Source organism: Myxocyprinus asiaticus, chromosome 30 (genome assembly GCF_019703515.2).
Source record: "Myxocyprinus asiaticus isolate MX2 ecotype Aquarium Trade chromosome 30, UBuf_Myxa_2, whole genome shotgun sequence".
NCBI classification, from domain to species: Eukaryota; Metazoa; Chordata; class Actinopteri; order Cypriniformes; family Catostomidae; genus Myxocyprinus; species Myxocyprinus asiaticus.
The window spans coordinates 8,441,551-8,462,417 of NC_059373.1; the positions used below are offsets into that span (position 1 = coordinate 8,441,551).

At 38.5% G+C, this 20,867-nt stretch overlaps 2 protein-coding genes across 3 annotated transcripts; both read left to right on the plus strand.

The window, feature by feature from the left end:
- Positions 1-15,125, plus strand: pbxip1a (pre-B-cell leukemia homeobox interacting protein 1a). Of its 2 annotated transcripts, XM_051663687.1 has the most exons (11): positions 1-399; positions 1,869-1,959; positions 2,047-2,131; positions 4,567-4,661; positions 5,653-6,283; positions 7,988-8,203; positions 8,415-8,438; positions 9,112-9,143; positions 9,255-9,317; positions 10,481-10,658; positions 12,509-15,125. In XM_051663687.1, the coding sequence occupies exons 2-11, from the start codon at positions 1,894-1,896 to the stop codon at positions 13,450-13,452; spliced, it is 2,334 nt and encodes a 777-aa protein (XP_051519647.1). In that variant the 5' UTR covers positions 1-399; positions 1,869-1,893; the 3' UTR covers positions 13,453-15,125. The 2 variants fall into 2 exon arrangements, with proteins under 2 accessions (XP_051519647.1, XP_051519648.1); XM_051663688.1 differs by lacking the exon at positions 8,415-8,438 and having other exon boundaries at positions 2-399.
- A 615-nt stretch (positions 15,126-15,740) lies between these two features.
- s100a11 (S100 calcium binding protein A11) lies at positions 15,741-19,611 on the plus strand. The gene is made up of 3 exons (XM_051663737.1): positions 15,741-15,884; positions 16,843-16,999; positions 19,299-19,611. Exons 2-3 carry the CDS (start codon positions 16,871-16,873, stop codon positions 19,425-19,427), a joined length of 258 nt encoding a protein of 85 aa, XP_051519697.1. The 5' UTR covers positions 15,741-15,884; positions 16,843-16,870; the 3' UTR covers positions 19,428-19,611.
- The last annotated feature ends 1,256 nt before the right edge of the window (positions 19,612-20,867 follow it).

Sequence of the window (20,867 nt, forward strand, 5' to 3'; positions counted from 1 at the left end):
TGGGCAGACGTGTCAGTAAACTGCTGGAGGACAACATGCCTTGTCCCTATATATAGGGACTTAATGCATGTTGTTGGGCTAACACAAGTCTTCGCTTTTCCTCAAGTCAACGATAAGACTGTTCAGAGGGCACACTTCACGTTTAGATTGTCACTCTCACCTGTGATTGTCAGTCACAGCTTAAATGAGCTGTCTGGCTGAAATGACACGACTCTATTCCCATTGGATGCCGACTGTTTGAGCGGATCGGAGTGCTGCGCGTGTCCCATTGGAGAGAAGCGCAACCAAACCAGAAACGTGAAACTCGGAATACTCGAAGTTGCGAAGTTCGCGAGTGGATCGTATAAAGCACGTACGTAATAAAGCCTGCGCATCTCAACTGAGGCCGATTGAAGCACGGTAAGCTTTATATAACACCGACATGACTGTGTAATCTCTGTGTTTTGGAACGATCCCGCTTTTTATGCGGAAGGGGGTTGTGTTCATTTTGTATGGCGTGTGTTCGTGAGCACTGAAAAATCCAGGATGCATAATGTAAATACGCAGCCCGCGACGTGCATCAACATTATGGCAACGTGTTTTCAATAAGCGAACAAATCCCAAATGCGTTAAACAATAGGCCACGCTTCGCTTCTCTAATGCAATGTGGCCGTCTGACCATTTTTGGTCACATTTCAGGGTCGCTTTTAGACAGTAGCAGTCTCTTGTGCATTGTTTGTGGCTTGTGTTTGCCTGCTGTTGTGTAATCGCTGTCTTGTTGCTTGCATTGGACATCTCTAATAGCATGAATGTGGTATACTGCCCTCACTAAAGAATTCCAGTGTGGATTATATAATACATGCTTTAAGTTTACTTTTGTTTTCCTAGGGTTTTCAAACCGGTTATTTAGTGCTATATATTGCATATACACCTATCAGCCACAACATTAAAAGCACCTGTCTAATATTGTGTAGGTACCCATGCCGCCAAAACAGCTCTGTTCTTTTCACCACAATTGTACAGAGTGGTTATCTGAGTTACCATAGACTTTGTCAGTTCGAACCAGTCTGGCCAGTCTCTGTTGACCTCTCTCATCAACAAGGCATTTCCATCCACAGGACTGCCACTCACTGGATAATTCCAGAGACTGTGTGTGAAAATCCCAGGAGATCAGCAGTTACAGAAATACTCAAACCAGCCTGTCTGGCACCAAGAATCATCCATGCAATTATCTAATCAGCCAATCGTGTGGCAGCAGTGCACTGCATAATATCATGCAGATACAGGTCAGGAGCTTCAGTTAATGTTCACATCAACCATAAGAATGGGGAATAAATGTGATCTCAGTGATTTGGACCATGGCATGATTGTTGGTGCCAGAAGGGCTGGTTTGAGTATTTCTGTAACTGCTGATCTCCTGGGATTTTCACACACAACAGTCCCTAGAATTTACTCAGAATGGTGCCAAAAACAAAAAAGAACCAGCGAGTGGCAGTTCTGTGGATGGAAATGCCTTGTTGATGAGAGAGGTCAACAGAGAATGGCCAGACTGGTTCGAACTGACAAAGTCTACGGTAACTAAGATAACCGCTCTGTACAATTGTGGTGAGAAGAATGGCATCTCAGAATGGTCAGGGTTGGCGCTGTTTTGGCACCACAAGGGGGAGCTACACAGTATTAGGCAGGTGGTTGTGGCTGATTGGTGTGTATATATAATACAATACTGTCTGTTTAATCTAAATACTTAGAATCATCTAATCAGTGCAAAACACTTTGAAGTATGATAATATTAATTTTACTATTTGAATAGGATGGCCTGTTCAGTATAGGATAGTAGACACTATGGTAGTGAACTAATCTTTCTGCTTGTGGTTATGTTCATTATGTAGGTGCTGTGCCGAGCCACAAGGGGCAATGTCTGATAACAGCACCGGCAGCACTGGGTCGTCCAGTAACAGTTGGACTCTGCTCTCTCCGGAGGTATGCAAGCCACATTAGATTAATGCTTGTATTAGTATATTTTTGTAAATGAATCCCATTTAGTCATGTGTGCTTTGCTGATTTCAGGAGGTTGCTGCAGATCCTGCAGCACCAGTGGACGATGGAACGGAAAGTCTTGGGGATGCACCCAGTATTTCGGAGGAAATAGCAGGTTACTAATCAAATTATTTTTCATTGTCAAGTTTTGGCTTATATTAACATGCTACTTAAAGGGACAGTTCAATAAAAGACTGCCACAAAGCATGGCTGGGTGTAAGGGGGGGGCTAGGAGGGGCATATCCCCCTAGATTTTCCTCGTGCCCCCTCAAGAAACTTCTAATGCCACCCTCAGGTGGTGAGACAATCAAGGGGGACCACGCCCTTTTTTCCACCCTGTCCACAACGACCAACAGTCATTCGGTAGCACCCATTGTATATTGGGGCTACAGTTCGTTCTTGGCAGGTAGCAGATACCCTAACCCTGCCCCCACCCTTATCCTAACCATATGGAGCTTGAAAGGCAAAGTAGCCTGCCAGGAACAATGAATGGCACCTTTCTCTCATCGCGTAAAGATCGCATTCTAGTACTGGCCCTGCTACAAAGGCACCAGAATGGTATCTTTAAAGGTGCACTGAATAGTCATTTTGAAACATATGTATAATCATGACTTCGTACATGAGATGAAGACTCCAGTCGAATCATTAAATTCATAATCTTAATCTCAGTAACCGCCCTACTTTTGGACACTTTCACTCATGGATAATTTAATCCATGCATCCAAGCCCCTCTAGGTCAGTGTGAGCCCAATACGACATATTAAAAAAATTACTGAGTTCACCTTTAATGTAAGTAATCTCAGGCTTGTAGTAGTAACACCAACTTGTTAGTGATGCTTGCTAAAAAAAAACATCATGATCACTTTTGCTCATACATAGGATTAAATTATAATTGATTATTAATCATGATTATTCATGAAGATTTTTTATTTAGTACACTTTAACAGATTTATTGCACTTATGTTTGCCCAAATCATAAGAATATAGCATCACTATATTTAAAAATAATACAATGAAAAATAAATCAAATGATAAAACATTTTATGATTGGGTATCAGCTCTCTTGGGGGATAACACTAGCTGATTTTTCAGGTGTGAGCTTCATTTACATAATTGCTGGGCAGTAGGTATGAGACAGAGCGCTCATTAGCGTCTGTCAGCGGGAGGTTGTTAATCCCATGACCGTCACGACTCCCTGCTGAGTTAATGGCTTCAAAAACTGAAAAAACGCATCAGGCTTGCTTGAAAAAAATGATTTGGCTGCCGAGGTGGGCTCTTGTGTTCTCTTCAAGTGACCAATGAGATTCTTCTTTTACCGAACAACTGACAAGATGTCAAGCAGATCTGAATGTTTTCATCTGCGATCGCATCCCTGCATATCATCAAAAACGCAGATTGTAATCCATATTTATTCTTTCACCAAGTGTATTTCTTGCATTTTTCTCCAACACTAAATGACTAATGAATTCAGAAAGCGGAGGCACAACCGTCTGCTTGTATTGAACGCAATTTCTTTACACACTGAAAGCTGCATATGGACATACGTGTTCTAAGGCAAGCCTTGAGGGGATAAATACACAATCACACACTTTCACAAGGTAAAGTTACTCTATGAATTGCTTCCTAAATCACTCTTTTACAATTGTTTATGCTCACACAGTACTCTTGTTGTTATTTCGGCTAGCTCCACGTGACAGGGAATCGAAGAGAGGGAGTTGCGGTCATCTCTTCACCATTTTTTTATCGTCTAGTGCGTCATACCTCCCCGACTGAAGAAAGCAGGATCTTAGCAAAACAGTCCGCATGTGTGACACCCTCGGTCAAAATCAAGTTGTTTTGTGTCTGCTAATGTGGCGCAATTTTTACGATCCGAACTCTGAGCACATCTGAAAACGCCATATCATGAGCCTCGTGTGTTCCGAGAATAGATTGTACGAACCATGTGACACACGGTTACTTATTTCAGAGTGTGCTTGAAAGTGAAGCAGATTGGTCAGTAGTGAATTTCTGAAGAGAGTGTGATAGGTCAGTTGAGGTGAATATTATCTTCTAAAGGATTTGCTCTATCATATGTAGACACTGCCCATAATGTGAATGAACAACAATTTGCAACATTACCTGGCTGCTAATTTTTGCTTACTAGCTCACTAATACCACAGAAAATTGCTTAATTAACCGTGAGAGGAAGAATCCATGATTGCAGTTAAAATACCATTCATTTTGCAGCCCTAATATTACTTTTCTAAGGAATCAGACTTACAATTTTTTGCCTGTCCCAATTGGACTCTTGGGGCCCCAGCCATACTATATCTATTCTTGGCACAAATAAGAGGGTAGGCTCTCTGATTTGGGTCAGTTTAGGGTCCCAGAAACCCCTGTGGGCCCCAGCCATATCTATGCACTAGAATATTATAGAAATCATGGGGAAATTGACAGGCCAACTCCAACATTGTGGTGGCGAGTTTTGCACGGGCAAGCATCACTTACATTTTCTTCAGAACGTATGAAAAATGTGTTGATTATTGTAATGTGAAACTGTGTTTATTTCAGGGAGCTCTGTGGAGGTGAGGTCACATGACCCTGAAACTCAATTGGCAGAGACTATTTTGTCAGAGGAGGGTCACCAGGCCAGTGCCTCACTGCCGGTATGTACAGAGTGTGACATTCAGTTACCATTCTCTTTAATTGGTCTTCAGCCTTGCACAATATCTGCCTGTCTGCTAATGTAATGCAAATTCTGCCATACAAAGGTAGAACGCAGTAATTACACCAACACTGAAATTGAGAAAAATGACTTCAAAGTTACTTAGTTTTAGTGTGGATTTGGAGTTACTGCAATTTTCACACTCCATTATCTCTTAGTCTGAGCATAGTTGTGCCAAACCCATTTGTAATGGGACAGATCTTAGTCTAAGAGATCTAACTCAGTTTTGACAAAATGAGTAGTTACTGTGTTTTTGCCCAAAGGGTAAAACATACTCTACGTAAGTTTGTAAATGCAGACACTTCGTGCAATGCAAGTTCAATTTCATGCGTAGCATGTGTCAAACTACAATTCATAACACAACGCAAGTAGTTACATTCTCAACGTTGCCACAAGTGGCACTATAGCGGACATTAGTGTGAACTGTGTGCTTCTACGGTGAGTTTTTCTTTCAAGTCAACTACTGTCATGGCAAAGCAATGGTGTGAAGAGAATATTATTGATTAAGTAAGGTGAAGTCAAAATATTTATAGTCACTTACCTGAATAATGACGCATCCTGTTTAATGCCGAAGAGTTTTGAACGTAACTCTATCGCCCCCTTAAATAATGAGGTTGTTACCACCACAGTAACGCAAGAACACGTTCAACCTCAAGTGCTTGCATTTGTTTTACTATTTGTATGCATTTGCTTGTACTTGCGTAAAGTATGTTTCTGGTCTTGCATAACAGAATTGTCTATAAACTCTCATGAGGTAAAAAGTTAATATGTTTTGGTTTGATGTATGATGGGTTATTTTATATTGAACTTATAATTTCTCTAGAGATTTTAATAAAATAAGTGCTTATTTAAATTCAGCAGACTCTATAAACAGTAGAAGCCAAATTGCCTTTTCCCAAAGCACTAAAAATTGTATGTTGTCCAAAATCAAGATTTGCCAGGAACCAGCCCCCGAATTCTTCAAAGAGATGTCAGCATCTGGCTATGCTGGCATTGAACTTGATCCTGAGATCCATGCTCCTGTCATCCATGACACAATCACCAGTTCTCCCCCTGACAGTGACCTTCTGGGTGCCGTTCCCTTCAGCATCGCTACAGAAACAGCCTTCCAGTTTTCAGAGGAGTCAGTCCTTGATGAATACACTGAAGAGGACATTACTGATGTCTTTCCCAGCCAGCATGTTCCCACTCAAGAAAGTCCCTCCCCTGAACCAGAGCCCAAAATCACATCCAGTCCAGAACCAATCAGAGAAATAACCCCCTCCCTGGATGTCCATGTCTCTGAACCTACTGCAGACATAAGCCCCGCCCCTGAAATCAGTGATTCATCTGCAATCCCTGTACTTGATATTCAAGCTGATATACATCCCACCCCTGAAACCCCGCCTCTGGTCCTGCCCTCTGAGGCTGATACAGGCTTTGGTTCCACAGCAGAGAGCCCCGCCCCTGACAGTTCTTATCCAGAAACCATTGGCACGATTGAAACTGAAGAGGAGGAGCCTTCCATAGAGAAAGAGGAAATGGTGCTGCCAGACAAAATTCCTGATGTGGTGAAAGAACCAGGTATGGTGTTGCAAAAAAGTTAAGAAAAATTAAACCACTGCTTCTTTTTATGACATTTAGTCTGTGTTGTGTAGATCATAATCATATGTATTACAGCAAAGAAGTCTTGTCATCATAATGTATTTGAATAATGAATCGAACATATACTGTATGTTAAAGTTGTTCCAAATTTTCACATCTCACCCTTTTTCCATTACCACCCACTTTAACCTATGGTTCCATAGTATTACATAGACTTTTGTCTTTTAGCATAAATTCTGGTCAAGTTGGCAGCTTATTCTGGCTAATTCTGCCTTCACATGCAATCGGAATTATCAAGTTTCCTACTCGGAAGTTACGGCCCCTCAAGTCGTAATTACGATTGGGAAACTCAGAGATAATTTGGACACCCGAGTTTCCTTGTTTGGAGAAGATGTAAACATTCAACATGGCGGATGAGAGTATAGTTTCAGTAGTGAAAGATGGTTTTATTCATTTTTCTAAATGCAGCTACCACATTAGCACTTGACTTTTCAGTCATATACATTTAGGAATATCAGTTACTATTTAATGCTTCTTGTACATTTTTACACAGAGAAAACAGCATATGTTTGAGCAAAATTACATTGTCGTCAGCCAGTTGACAAGCATATGTTACCATGTCAAAATAAGAGTTCCCCAAGAAATATACATGAATGAACCTGGTGTCCTCCATGTTTCCAGCAACAAAGCATTTGAATGTAATGTGCTCGTAATTACGATTTCAGAAGTGGGAAGTAGGGTAATTCCGATAGCATGTGAAAGCATCATAACCTGTCTAACAGACATAAAAAGTGACCAATTTGTTTTTGGGATGCACATATCTGAAATATTAGAAAAAATCTAATAATTGCACAACAGTGTAAGGAGCCATGCACTCCAACACTAAAAAAAAAAAATAAACGCAGCGCAACGACTGTAACAGAACGCAGGTATCTTGAATTGTTTTAAAGGGGTCATGACATACTCGTATTTTTTGTATTTATTTATTTTTTTTTATATAATTTTATTATCTTCCCTGAGGTCCACTTATGTTAGTAAAAAAAAAAAATTGCACCAAAATGGTCATAATTTAGTAATATATAATAATTTTCCACCCTGTCTCTGGCCCTCTGTCTGAAATGCTCTGTTTTAAGCTCTCTAGCCCTTTAAGACTTCAACGTAAACACCCTCCAATTCAACCATATTATAAAATGTGGTTATAAAATTATAATATATCAACATTATAAAATTTTATTTCAGGGTTTACACATAATGTACACCCAATACATTGCATCTGAATACATTAAGCACAGTGGCACCTTAACTATAAAACAGTTTTAACTTGACATAGTGTCAAAAAACATGGCACCTCTGCACGAGACGCTGGAAAAAACGGTGAGTTGAAGTGCAACGGTCAAAGATGGATGCAAAAATGAGTTTGGCGTAAACGGCCCCATAATCCGCAAATGGCTGTAGAGAGAACACGGAAGGAATTGCCGGAAATGCGTGTAGACTTTGTAATCTGAAATTTCTGTCCATCCAAAAGTAAATAGTACTGATTATTTAACAGACATATCTCGAAATATAAAAAAGTTGCTCATGGAAACCTTGTTAACTTGCAATTAAGTGCCGCAATCAAAACTCTGATATCTGAGGCTGAGATGAAAATTTGTTTCTTGCCGTAATTTTCTGTTTCATGTTTAGAATCTCTTGGCACTGAACTTTCAGCAGAAGGTGATGGTCTAAGGCACAGACACATGCAGCCCGCCATAGTGCTTAAGAGAAGCTCTGATGAGGAGGAAGAAGAAGAGGAGGAGTTTAACCTGCCCGAGAGGAAAGAGGAGAAACGAGGTTTCTCTTTGAATCAACTGATAGTTGGAGCATTAGTGCTGCTGTGTCTTGGATCCTTCTTTTTCTCCGGTGAGTTTTGTGCAAAGTCATGAATCATGGTAAACCACATTTTATAATTAGTCACTGAAAATAGTTGTCACGTGATGTCATGCACACCCTTGAGTAATTAATATTTAGCCCTTGGTTACAGTATGAGTGCATGTTGCAGTAGCCTATATGATAAATTACAATCATTAATTTCCCATTTTCAGTGGTTGCATTAAATTTATCATGCCTCCAGGTTCTGTGGTTGACCAGCCTGGTGGTAGGTACATAGTTTGAGCTAGGTGGCAGTATATGCTTGTGCTTGAGCTATGGATAGGGGTTTCCCTTCAGTGATTATAGTAGAGTCAGTTTCCATCCTAAATTCAGACCTGTATCCACCAATTGGTGGAAAAATGCTCAATTTATCTACACAGCTGTTGAGGGCAGCCTCTATCATCAGCTTTGTGTTAATTGTGTGTTTCCCAGGGTGCACTGGGGCTTGTTGGCAGGTCACTTCTTCACTTCAACAAGGTGAAGATTGTAGTTTCTATGCTACAAGCAGCACCAAACAGAATTGCAAAAATAATGACTGTTTTCGAACGTTTCAAACTTTCTGTTGGGCTACTAAAAAAAAGGCATTGCAATTCAGTTTGGTGCAAATAGTGTTGCAGAAATTACACTCTTTACCAATAATTCTTAATGTTTGTAGTGGCTATCTTACCCTGAAATGGCTGAAAACACTGAGATTGTGATCAAGTGACGTTTTTGTCATAACTAGAATGCCAGACTAACTAAATCAATAGACTCTTAGATAGAGAAGAGTTTTGTTTAACACTGTCTATGCAGCAAAGGGATTTTGGAACAGTCACAGTATTTGAGTTTGACTCTTAACAGTTTTTATAGTTCTCCTTGTTCATGAAATAAAAAATACAAATACTTTTTCTTTCTCGCAGATGATTTTGATGGTACAGAATTAAGTGACCAGGTTGGTTATTGCTTTATTTTCTATCTTTGCACCATTCGTCCATTGTTGACAAGCATGTACATGCTGATTTCATATGTGGCATTCTCTGATTAATTGTATCTCTGTTTCCAGGAACTCCTTGATACACTTGCCCAAGAGAATAAACAAATTAATATACTGGAGGCCCAGATAGAGGTTAGCCCAAAAAAATGTTTTTTGTTACTTTATATTTTAAGTTATCACTCTTGATTTAATATATACACCAATCAGCCACAACATTAAACCACCTGCATAATATTGTGTAGGTCCCCCTCATGCCACCAAAACAGCGCCAACCTGAATCTCAGAATAGCATTCAGATTATATTCTTCTTACCACAATTGTACAGAGCGGTTATCTGAGTTACCGTAGACTTCGTCAGTTCGAACCAGTCTGGTCATTCTCTGTTGACCTCTCTCATCAACAAGGCATTTCCATCCACAGGACTGCCGCTCACTGGATTTTTTTTGTTTTTGGCACTGTACGGAGTAAATTCTAGATGGCAACAACAATCATGCCATGGTCCAAATCACTGAGATCAAACTTTTTCCCCATTCTGATGGTTGATGTGATCATTAACTGAATCTCCTGTCACACGGTTGGCTGATTAGATAACTGCATGGATGATTGTTGGTGCCAGACAGGCTGGTTTGAGTATTTCTGTAACTGCTGATATCCTGGGATTTTCACGCACAACAGTCTCTAGAATCTACTCAGAATCGTGCCAAAAACATTCAGTGAGCGGCAGTTCTGTGGATGGAAATGCCTTGTTGAAGAGAGAGGTCAACAGAGAATGGCCAGACTGTTTAGGCGGCACAAGGGGGACCTACACAATAATAGGCAGGTGGTTTTAATGTTGTGGTTTATCGGTGTATATTTGAGAATCTGAATATATATATATATATATATATATATATATATATATATATAATATTCAGACAAGTATTCTGATTTTATATAATTATTTCGTTTAGACCCCCCATAATATACAGTGTATACATACAGTATATAATGTACAATGTATGTACTTATTTGTAATTCGTTCTCAATTTGATACTTGAATGGATTTAAACACGAAAGGAGATGTTTTACGAAGAATGATAATCTGTCACCATTCACTTTTATTGTATAGTAGAAAGATGCAATGAAAGTGAATGGTGACTGAGGCTAATATTCTGCCTAACGTCTCCTTTTGTGTTCAACGGATGAAAGCATGTCATATGGGCATACAGATAAAATGACCTTTGAATGTAAATTTGATTATTATCAGATGTTGAACTCTAGGATATGTTTTTGTATTTGTGTATTTTCATGTTTAGTCACAGAGAGAGGAGCTGGACAAGGCTTTGAAAATAGCTGCAGATCAGCATAGCACTGAGAAAGGAGTACTTGAAAATGAGAACAATAAACTGAAAGATCAACTGTCTGAACTGCCAGGCCTGAAAGAAGAACTACAGACACTGAGAGCACGAGTTGCTGAACTCGCCAAGCTTACAGGTAAAGCGAGAGAGAGAATAGGCATAGTATTTGAATTTTAAAGCTCAAAATTTAAATGTGGCTGTTGTGAATTGGGCTCTGTACTTGCTTGACAATCGCAGCCATGAGACAATGCATTGGTTTCTTGATGGTATTAAGATGTGTTCTTATCTCATGTGTATACTGTTTTTATTAATTTTTTTTTAATGGAAAAAAAAATGCACAGTGCATCATTGAAAATCTAATAATGGTAATATTTTAACTAGAAAATTTATAATTCCAATCGGCTGGAAAATAATAAAGCATGCTAAGATAAAATAGGCTGAATGTCTTCCAGCAAAGTTTGGTGTAGATACAGCAGCTTGAAGTTCTAGGAGGAATTACAGTTAGTTTTTTTTTATGAAAATCTAGGTTTTTTAGAGAAATTTTAATAGTTTCTGAAGGAAAATTGTATCAAGCTGAAGCAGTGGCATAGCCGAGGCCCACCCAGAATATTAGAGGTTATTCATTGACTTCAAATATACAGTATATTTATAAAATAGTTTTAAAAAATGCATGAATTCCAATTTCTGAAAGTGTGAAAGAATTGTTTGAATGCACTGCTTCTCTGTTAAGGAAAATTTGTAAAAAATAAAACTTTGCGCGAAAACTCGGCCCATCCATTTTTGTTGAGGCCCACCCAAAATTAATTTCCTGGCTATGCCCTTGAGCTGAAGTACTGTACCTAGTACTTTTGAGACCAAAATTTTGTTCTTGGGATAGGGATTTTGGGAAAAACAAAAAACTGTGGTGCAATATTCACCCCTTGGAGTTAATTTTAAGGGGCATTTTTTTATTTATTTATAATGGCATATTTCATATAACCATATAAAACACTGGGCCTTATTCATTAAACATGAGCAGAACAAATTTGTGTGTAAATGGTTAGTACAATGACTCCTGCATAAATTGTCCCTTTCAATTCATTGGAAGAATGCATTTACACACACATTTGTTCTTGACCAAGGCTCACTGTATCGTCCTTTCATGTCAAATACATGAATTTGATCAATTCATAAAATAAATTCTCAGTTTGAATAAAACAGGATGAAACTTATTGAATAGGAATTAACATCAAGAATATTGTATGTGCTAATATACACCGATCAGCCACAACATTAAAACCACCTGCCTAATATTGTGTAGGTCCCCCTCGTGCCGCCAAAACAGCTCTATTCTTCTCACCACAATTGTGCAGAGCGGTTATCTGAGTTACCGTAGACTTTGTCAGTTTTAACTAGTCTGGCCATTCTCTGTTGACCTCTCTCATCAACAAGGTATTTCCGTCCACAGAACTGCCATTCACTGGATGTTTTTTGTTTTTGGCACCATTCAGAGTAAAATCTAGAGACTGTTGTGTGAAATCCCGGGAGATCAGCAGTTACAGAAATACTCAAACCAGCCCATCTGGCACCAACAATCATCCATGCGATTATCTAATCAGCCAATAATTTGGCAGCAGTGCATAAAGTCATGCAGATACGGGTCAGGAGCTTCAGTAAATGTTCACATCAACCATCAGAATGGGGAAAAATGTGATCTCTGTGATTTGGACCATGGCATGATTGTTGGTGCCAGATGGGCTGGTTTGAGTATTTCTGTAACTTCTGATCTCCTGGGATTTTCACACACAACAGTCTCTGGAATTTACTCCGAATGGTGCAAAAAACAAAAAACATCCAGTGAGCGGCAGTTCTGTGGATGGAAATGCCTTGTTGATGAGAGAGATCAACAGAAAATGGCCAGACTGGTTCGAACTGAAGGAAGTAAAGGAAGATCCTTTTGCAAAGTCTGTGGTGTATTCTATCTATTTTTTTTTCCCACTCATTCAGTTGCAGAGGAACTCCCACAACATGCCCCGGACTCTGGCCCACTTTCCACTGGCGAGTCTATTCCAGCAGGAACTGAGAAACACTGGGATAAAAATGAAGAACTCAAGAGGCAGAAGGTTCTGTTGGACGAAAGCAGGAAGCGGCTGGAGGGAATGAAGAAACAGGGCTGGAACAAGCAGGGTTTGAGGGAGAGTTTAGTGGAGATGCAGGAGAGGCTCTCAAAACAGGTGGACCAGCTTGGCAAGAGAGAAGAATGGAAGAGGAAACACCAAGAGCACAAAGGAGAGAAGAAGGAATTTGGAAAAAAGAAGGAACATGACAGTCGATGGAAGGAGGAGGAGATGGAACGAGGGAAAGAGTGGAAGCAAGGTAAGGATAAAAAGAATGGTAACTACAAACACAAAGAGCATCTCAAGAAGTACAAAGAAGAGTGGGACCACAAGAAGGACGAGAGAAGGTTGGAGAGAGAAAGGAGACAGAGGGATAGACCTTGGCAAGGAAAAGCTCCCAAACATCAGCACCAAGATCATCAACGTAAGCAGGTGGACATCTGGAAACACCAGGAGGAGAAGCTCAGGAGGAACCGACATCCTGCCGAGGGTTGTCGTGGTGTGGTTAACTGTGCCGACGCAGAGGGACTTGTTCCTGTCAAGCTTGTAGAGTTTCAAGACCTTCTTGAGGTCTACCTAAGCAAACTTGAGGGCGTTCCTCAAGAAAACAAGGAAACTCTTCGTCGACTCACAGCCCAGTTCTTCAATGGTGGTGTTTTCGCCCATGACCGAATGCTCTTCAGCGAGTTTGCAGAGGATGTGGCGGATATCTTGGAAGATCTGGCAGATGCTTTAGAAGATGAGCAGCACGGGAAGGACAATGATTCCCTTGAAGAAGAGATGGAGGAATTTGAGAAGGAGGCACTGTTGAGGTTTTCCACCCCTGTGGCTTAATGTTGATGCTGCCCTAAGCAGAAACTGGGTGGAAAAAATTGAAAAATTCACCATGTGAAGGAAATCCAAAACATGATGGTTGAGAAAACATCTCTCCGAACAGCTGTTTCTTTCCCAACTGTAGATGTAGTTCAATGCCTTGTGTAAGGAGTTTCCTTGTCATTAGTGAAGTCTCATCTGTGCGTTGGGTGTTTTGTTGTAAGCTACCTCTGTTCGTCCTTTTCTTCTTGCTTGCTGTGTAAAGTGTCAATCATCTTAAGCATTATGTGTTGCCACATGAATGAAATTGCTTTACATACAGAAGAATCAATCAGTGCATATGGGGTTTTGAACAAGGTTAACCTGGGTGAGTGCAATGAGAATAGTAGAATGTTTTCCATCATAAATATATCATATAGAATGTCAGAACTGAGAATTGTATGTAGAAAAGTGCTTTTTATTTTAGCTATTTAAATTTTTTGACCATTTTTATTTATTTTACTTGATTTTTTTTCTGCATCTACCCAATGTTTTTGCTTTGTAAGCTGTAGTCAAACTGGTTTCTTTTAAAGTTTTGTTTTCACCGCAGAAGTTTTAGAGGTCGTTTTCAGTTTCTACCCAAACTACTTCTAATTCGGTCATAATTTACTAGCCCTCACTTCGTTCCAAACTGTATGACTTTCTTTCTTATACAGAACACAATATGATTTTTTTTTTTTTTTTTTTTATGAATATTTTGGCCTGCCTTTTCAGTATAATAACCATATTTCATAGCTTAAAAAGGACCCAAAAGTATCATAATGTGACTTGTGCATCAGATTCCAAGTCATTTGTAGGCATACAATCGGTTTTGAAATTTTAATTCATTTCGGTGAAAATCTTGACGTCTGTTGAGAGAAGCATTCACAGTGGCAATTTGCATTCTTTCGTGCTAAAAACACTTGGAATTTGATACACGCGTCACACGGACTACTTTTAAGATACAATTTGGTCCCTTTTTAAGCTTTAAAGTGAGTTAACTACCATTGAATAGATGGCCCAAAATATTAATTAAAATGTTCCCTTTTTTGTTCTGCATAAGAAAGTCATACGGGTTTGGAATGACACATTTTTAATTTTGGGTGAACTATTCCTCTAATTTAGATTACCAAACAAAGTCTATAAATGTTTTATATATTTTTTTCTAAATAGAAATCTGATATGTTTGCTTATGTGCCTTTATTAGTGAGCAAAGACTGCTGGTACTGAAATGAAAAATCAGCTCATGTCTCGACACCACAACCTTATGGAATGAAAGGGGGGAGAAGTTCAATAATGAGTTTGTTTGCACTGTGGTGATGTGGACATTTGTTTTACCCCTGTTTTGATCTTAGGCAAACAGCCATTGTAATGAATCATTAAGATCAGTTGATTATAGCTGTGTATTATTTTTTTGTTGGACTCTTTTGGGATGAATACCCTTTGCGTTTAGGCTTTTTCTTGTGCAATTTGTAAACATGAAAAAAAGTTATTTAATGGAATTCATGATTTGAGGTACAGTGATCATATGGCACAATGTCATTTGATATTTAATTTGAAATAACATTTAAAATGAGTTTAATACTGTTTCAAAAGGGCGACAGTAGGAAAAGACCAAATGTCACAATGTATCAATGTGTACAATTCTTTGATGATTATTAAAATGATGAACCATTGCCATGAGAATTATTCTTTGAGCATTTGGGTATTTTCATTTTCCAACTGGCAGAACTAACAGAAAAATGTGATTTTCTTGAGATTCCCTAATCTCATTTGTATTTTTAAGGTCACGAAAAAGCAACAACTTTGTCATTAATACTGCAATGATTTCACCATTAAAATATCAAATATTTGATAATTTAATGAATCAAATAATTGTATATTCTGTTTCAGTGCACATATTAGTATTGACCTCTAAAACTGATCTTTAGAAGTTAAGATGTTAATAAAGTCATAGTATTTATTCCAGCATGTCAGTTGATGCTGAGTCAGTTTTGATGGAGCGATCAGATTAAATTTCCCTGATGCCAGATGTTTGAAGTGACAACATTTAGGAAACCTGATATGGAGGTGTAGAGTAATCAACCTACAGGTATTATGTTATGCTTTGAAATGACCACAAACAAAAAGCTTATTTACTCAGTTGTATAAACAAATACACATAAAACACAATTAGGGCAGAATGCTTCTACGATCTCAGATGCTATTCCACCTCTTGAATACAATAAATTCATTGTGTCTCTCTGTGTATGTATGATGAGAGAGTCTACGCTTTGCTATGGAAACATACGCAGGAGATGACATCCTTACTGGTTGTGAAAGAGCAGTGGGCATGATTTTTGTTTTCCGCTGAGATTGCAAGATTAAGGCAATAAAAGGTGAGACCAAGAGGTCATAGGCATCACTCCGAGCAAGCAGATTACCTCTAAGGTCAGGTAAGTACATGATACTTTTTCTTCCTTTCAGTAGACCTTATAATTGTATTTCATTTTTATCTCTGCATTCTAATAAAAATGATAGTTGCATGGGTGTTTCGCTAAACATTATTACATACCTCAGGACTTTAGCGACCCGGGACGTATATCTATCACAAATGGATCTACAAAATGCTACACATATGTATTTTTCACTTTTTGAGTCTAAATAGACTCACAGATTTCATAATTTCAGTAGTGCATCCAAATGAATATAGCCAGAGTATACTGTTCATGTGTTACACTTGCTATAGTTTACTTCCTCGTTGCTTCTTCGTCAAATAGCATTGTCAAATGTAAATCAAGTCAATCACTGAAAAAACAGCACTACCTTGAGTAACAAATAGCATGTATAATATGTGTGTACATGCACATGGGATACTGATAATTCACCATTGTCAGACGGAAAATCAACGTGATGTTATTTGTACTAATATAGTACTCATTAGTCTTGTAATAAATATATCTCCTGTGATAGTAAACTTATAGATATGACATAATCATTCAAATATGATTTATGGAAGCGCCACAAAAAAAAAAAAAAAAGCGACACTATTTTAATTAACTAATTTAGCAGTAACACTATTTAGGAGAGAAAGGTTGAGGAATACTAAAGAAGTACGAGTATAACTCCAAAAAATGGATGAGGTAAAGGGGGTGGATGGAATGAGGTTCCGGGTCACTAAAGACCCGAGGAATGCATTAAAGGGGTAATCATAATCATAATCTGGTAGACCATGGCACACATCTAAATAAAAGTAATAAAAATGTGTGATAAATGTAAATGTACATTCTAATTTATCTCAGTATGTTTTTATACATTTCCAACTGGTCTTGACTTATGAGTTATAATATAGTTTGAATATAATTTCTATTGCATATTAAAAAGGACTAACCTGTAATACATTTTATTTTCTAGTCATCTAACCATCCAACTTTCCAGAATCATGGAATCTGCCATTAATGTTCTGATCTCCCAGTTCAAGACTTATGCGGGGAAGGATGGATCTGCAAACACTCTGAGCAAAGAAGAGTTTCAAAGCTTGCTCGCATCCCAGCTACCAAACCTTGTAAAGGTAAGCCAACCTGAGCATTCTAATTACCTTAAAGAAATGTTCCGGGTTCAATACAAGTTAAGCTCAATCGACAGCATTTGTGACATAATGTTGATTACCAGAGAAGTTAATTTTGACTTACCCCTCCTTTTCTTAAAAAAAAAAAAAAAAAAGGCACAAATCTAGTTTACAGTGAGGCACTAACAATGGAAGTGAATGGGGGCCAATTTTTGAATATTAAAATACTCACTTTTTCAAAAGTATATCCACAAGACATAAACAAGATGTGTGATTAAATCACTTACTAACCTTTTCTGTGTAAAGTTATAGCCAATTTTACAGCTTCGTTGCCATGATGATGTAATGTCAACAAACCCTAAAATGACAATAAATATTACAATTTAAACAACTTTACAGCTCAAATATGAGTTTTAACAGAAGAATTAATGTAAGAGGTTTTATAAAATTATAAGCTTCACATTTCTGCCTCTAAACCCTCCAAAAATGGGCCCCATTCACTTCCATTGTACGTGCCTCACAGTAACCTTGATTTTTTCTTTTTTTTTTTTTTTTCTTTTTTCTTCTTTGAAAAGGTGGGACGATTCTAAATAAGTTTTTGTGGTAATCAACATTATGTCACAAATGCTGTCGATTAAACTCAACTTGTATTGAACCTGGAATATTCCTTTAATTGAGGCACACAATTACAATTAATTGAGGCAGGCAATTATTATTATTTTTAATCAGTTATAGACTTTATTCACAGTAGCACTATCTTTGATTTTTAATGGGAATGACGACGAGGCTATAAGGGATAGGCTTATCATCTCTTCAATGGCACGAACGGTATAATCCTAGAAAAAGCTCCTTGATTTTCCACAACTCATGTTGTCTGGAGTTTTTCATCTACTGAATGTTCTTAGAAAGATATTTTTTCAATGTTTTTTCCACGGAACGACCCAAAGACACTTTAAACTACAGACCAGCCCAGCCCATCGAAGAGACTGTAAGTCTATCCCTCACAGCCTTGTTGTTATTCCTATTAAAAATCAAAGATGGCGGAAACTTGTATAAGGTATATAGGCCCGTAGTTAGAGTAAGCTTAACATCCATATTCCTCCTTTCAGATCTATCTCTTAAAAATAAAGGTTCCATTTTTAACAAAAAGTGCCTTCCAGTCTGATGCATAACAGATCCTTTTTAAGTTCCACAAAGAACCTTTAATTGTCTAGTTCTTAAGAAAACCATCTATGTATTGGTGCTTTAAAGAACCCATCACTGACGTGCACAGGTCTGCATGGACAGGGGCTGAAGGAAATGGAGAGAGTGGGAAGAGAAATCGGTCTGGGACTTGAAATAGAAACCTACCCAATAGTTGTTGTGCTGCCCGCTTCAGCCTGTCAGCGGGGGATTGTGCTGTAGCACACACTCTTAAAGGCACCTCCGCTTAAATCTCCCCTTGACCAAAAGGTCACCTTTAGATTTGTGAACAAAAGGAGCAGGGGCTTGCGCCCCTGTAGCCCCCGTTCTGTGCACGTCAGTGGAACACATAGACCAATAGGCTGATCTGAAAACCTATAACATAACATCAAGAACTTTTTTAATCTCCACAGAACCATGTAACCAACTCAAAATGGTTCTTGATAAGAAGAAGGGTCTCTGCTGAACCTAAGGTGCTGCTTAGAACCATTTAAGAACCTTTATTTTAGAGTGTCCAACTACAGTACATTGAATTTAATGTAGTTTTGTGATTAAAATGTATTTGTCCACATTCTACATGTGAATTTTTAGTATCTAAATTATTTTTTAAACATCTGTGACATAAACAAATGTTTAAATAAATAAATAAAGTTTAAGTACCCGTTTTCAGTGTTACATTAGTATTTTTGTACTATTTTGTATTTTGCAAGAGAGTACACAGGACTACAAGGGTAAGAATAATGTAGAGAATTTTCTGCTGTGAGTTGTGATTAGTTAACCACATCCCAGCCCTCTAAAGATGCCATAGTGATTCTGTCGGGGTATTAACAAAAGCCCTTTCCTAAAAGAACTCTCTAAAGTTAGATATAGACATTGTTCTGCTATGGTGTATGAAAAACTGTCTGGCTTTACCATGTCGGCATCCAAACTAGATCAGTAAGTCTTCAAACAAAGGAAAAATTCCACATCAGAGCATTTTCTTTTTGGCTCATGCTGAGCAGAAACTCCCCCACATTAATAGGTCAATGGGAAAGAATGTGCAGTATCAGTAAAAACCACTAGATGGAGCTAGTGTCATTGCACAAATAAGTAAATGCCAGTCCATCCTGTGTCCACACAGAATGTTTCTGACCCTGCTGTGATCGACCAGCTCATGAGCTCACTGGATGCGAATAATGATGGGGAGCTGACATTCATGGAATTCTGGCAGCTGATTGGCAATCTGGCGAACAAGCATGGCGGTTTCTAGCCAACGAAGAGCCGGGATGACATTTTAAATATGCCACTAGTCAACTTTGAGACAATCATGTTAAATTTTACCATGTTACTCTCTGATGTAGTTATTACACAGGCGGTGCCAGTGTTTGTAGTTAATGATTGTCCAAAGCAGGTGACACCAAATAAAAGAAACTATTGTTTTATTCTCAAGGTAACCTTGCCTTGCCTTGCCTCTTTATTGACCAAGTCATTTAAGATTCTATCCACACCCTTCCCCAACTGTCGCTTGTGTAGAGACTATGGTGCATCCCTGATTTAATAGTATCATTTTATGGTAACCCAACACCACACAAAAGCCCTCACCTGTCCTATTGCCCAGTGGCTTAATTTTAGAGCTTCACAATTTTAGTGCAAGCCAGCAGTCTGTTAGAAGTTCAGAGAGAAATGTCCATACAATATGCTTCTTTTGTAAAAGCAGGTGCTGCCAGGCAGTGCTTTGCTCACAGGTGTGCCTTGGGTGAGGGTGTTCATTTTGTATATGCATAATAAGGGAGATTTGAGTCTTATTTGCAAGTGGTTGGCCAAGTGGTATGCCTGAAGTACTTCAAAGGTTTGTTTGAAAACTTGAATGGCTTCTGCCAAACTGCACTGAGGGGTGCATTAAAAACATTTTAATTTACAATCATATACATCCATTTTGCTGGTTCGATGAGGTGTCAGGTAGCCACCCCAATTACCAGTATTGTAGGTAGTTAAATGTGTGACCGCAGTAGTCAAAGTGGGGGCAGAGAGTTTAGATTTAGCTGATCTTCCGCAATAGTTGAACATCACAGTTTGCTCCAATTCAGATTTGAATAATTGAACAATTGCACCACAATTACTAGTCTAGTGTGCATGCAAATCCAATTCTGCAAACCTAGAGCTTTTTAATGCAAAACTCTCAATTTAATATTTGATAGTTGGCTGAGAGTGAACTTTGTAGTATAATCAAAGAGGTGTGAGGTGTGACTAAGGCATGACCATAGTCCACACAAACTGACATCAGTCTGTATGAACCACTTAACACTAGTAGTGCCTATTTTAAACACACATAATTAAAAGCTAATAAATGTAGAAACTGTGGGCACTGGGTTATGATTCATTAGTCTGTCTGCACTTGGGCTTATTTCAAGGCTGGTAAACTGTCTAAAACTTTATTAATATACAATGCATTATGGTGACCTGGAATTCAGGCACTAATTCAGACAACAATGAGTCATGTAGTGTTTAAATATTGCACGCTACTGTCTCAATGCTTCTTCAGTGCTGTGTGTGCATGGTGTATACATTGTGCAGGTAAGGGTTAACATTTTGTACTTCCCACTAAAGCTTCAGACAAAACACTTTGCCATTTTGCCATGATTTTCAGTTTGATTTCTGGCATAAACACACTATAACGCTGATGTTTCAGAACACGCATGCGTGGAATCAT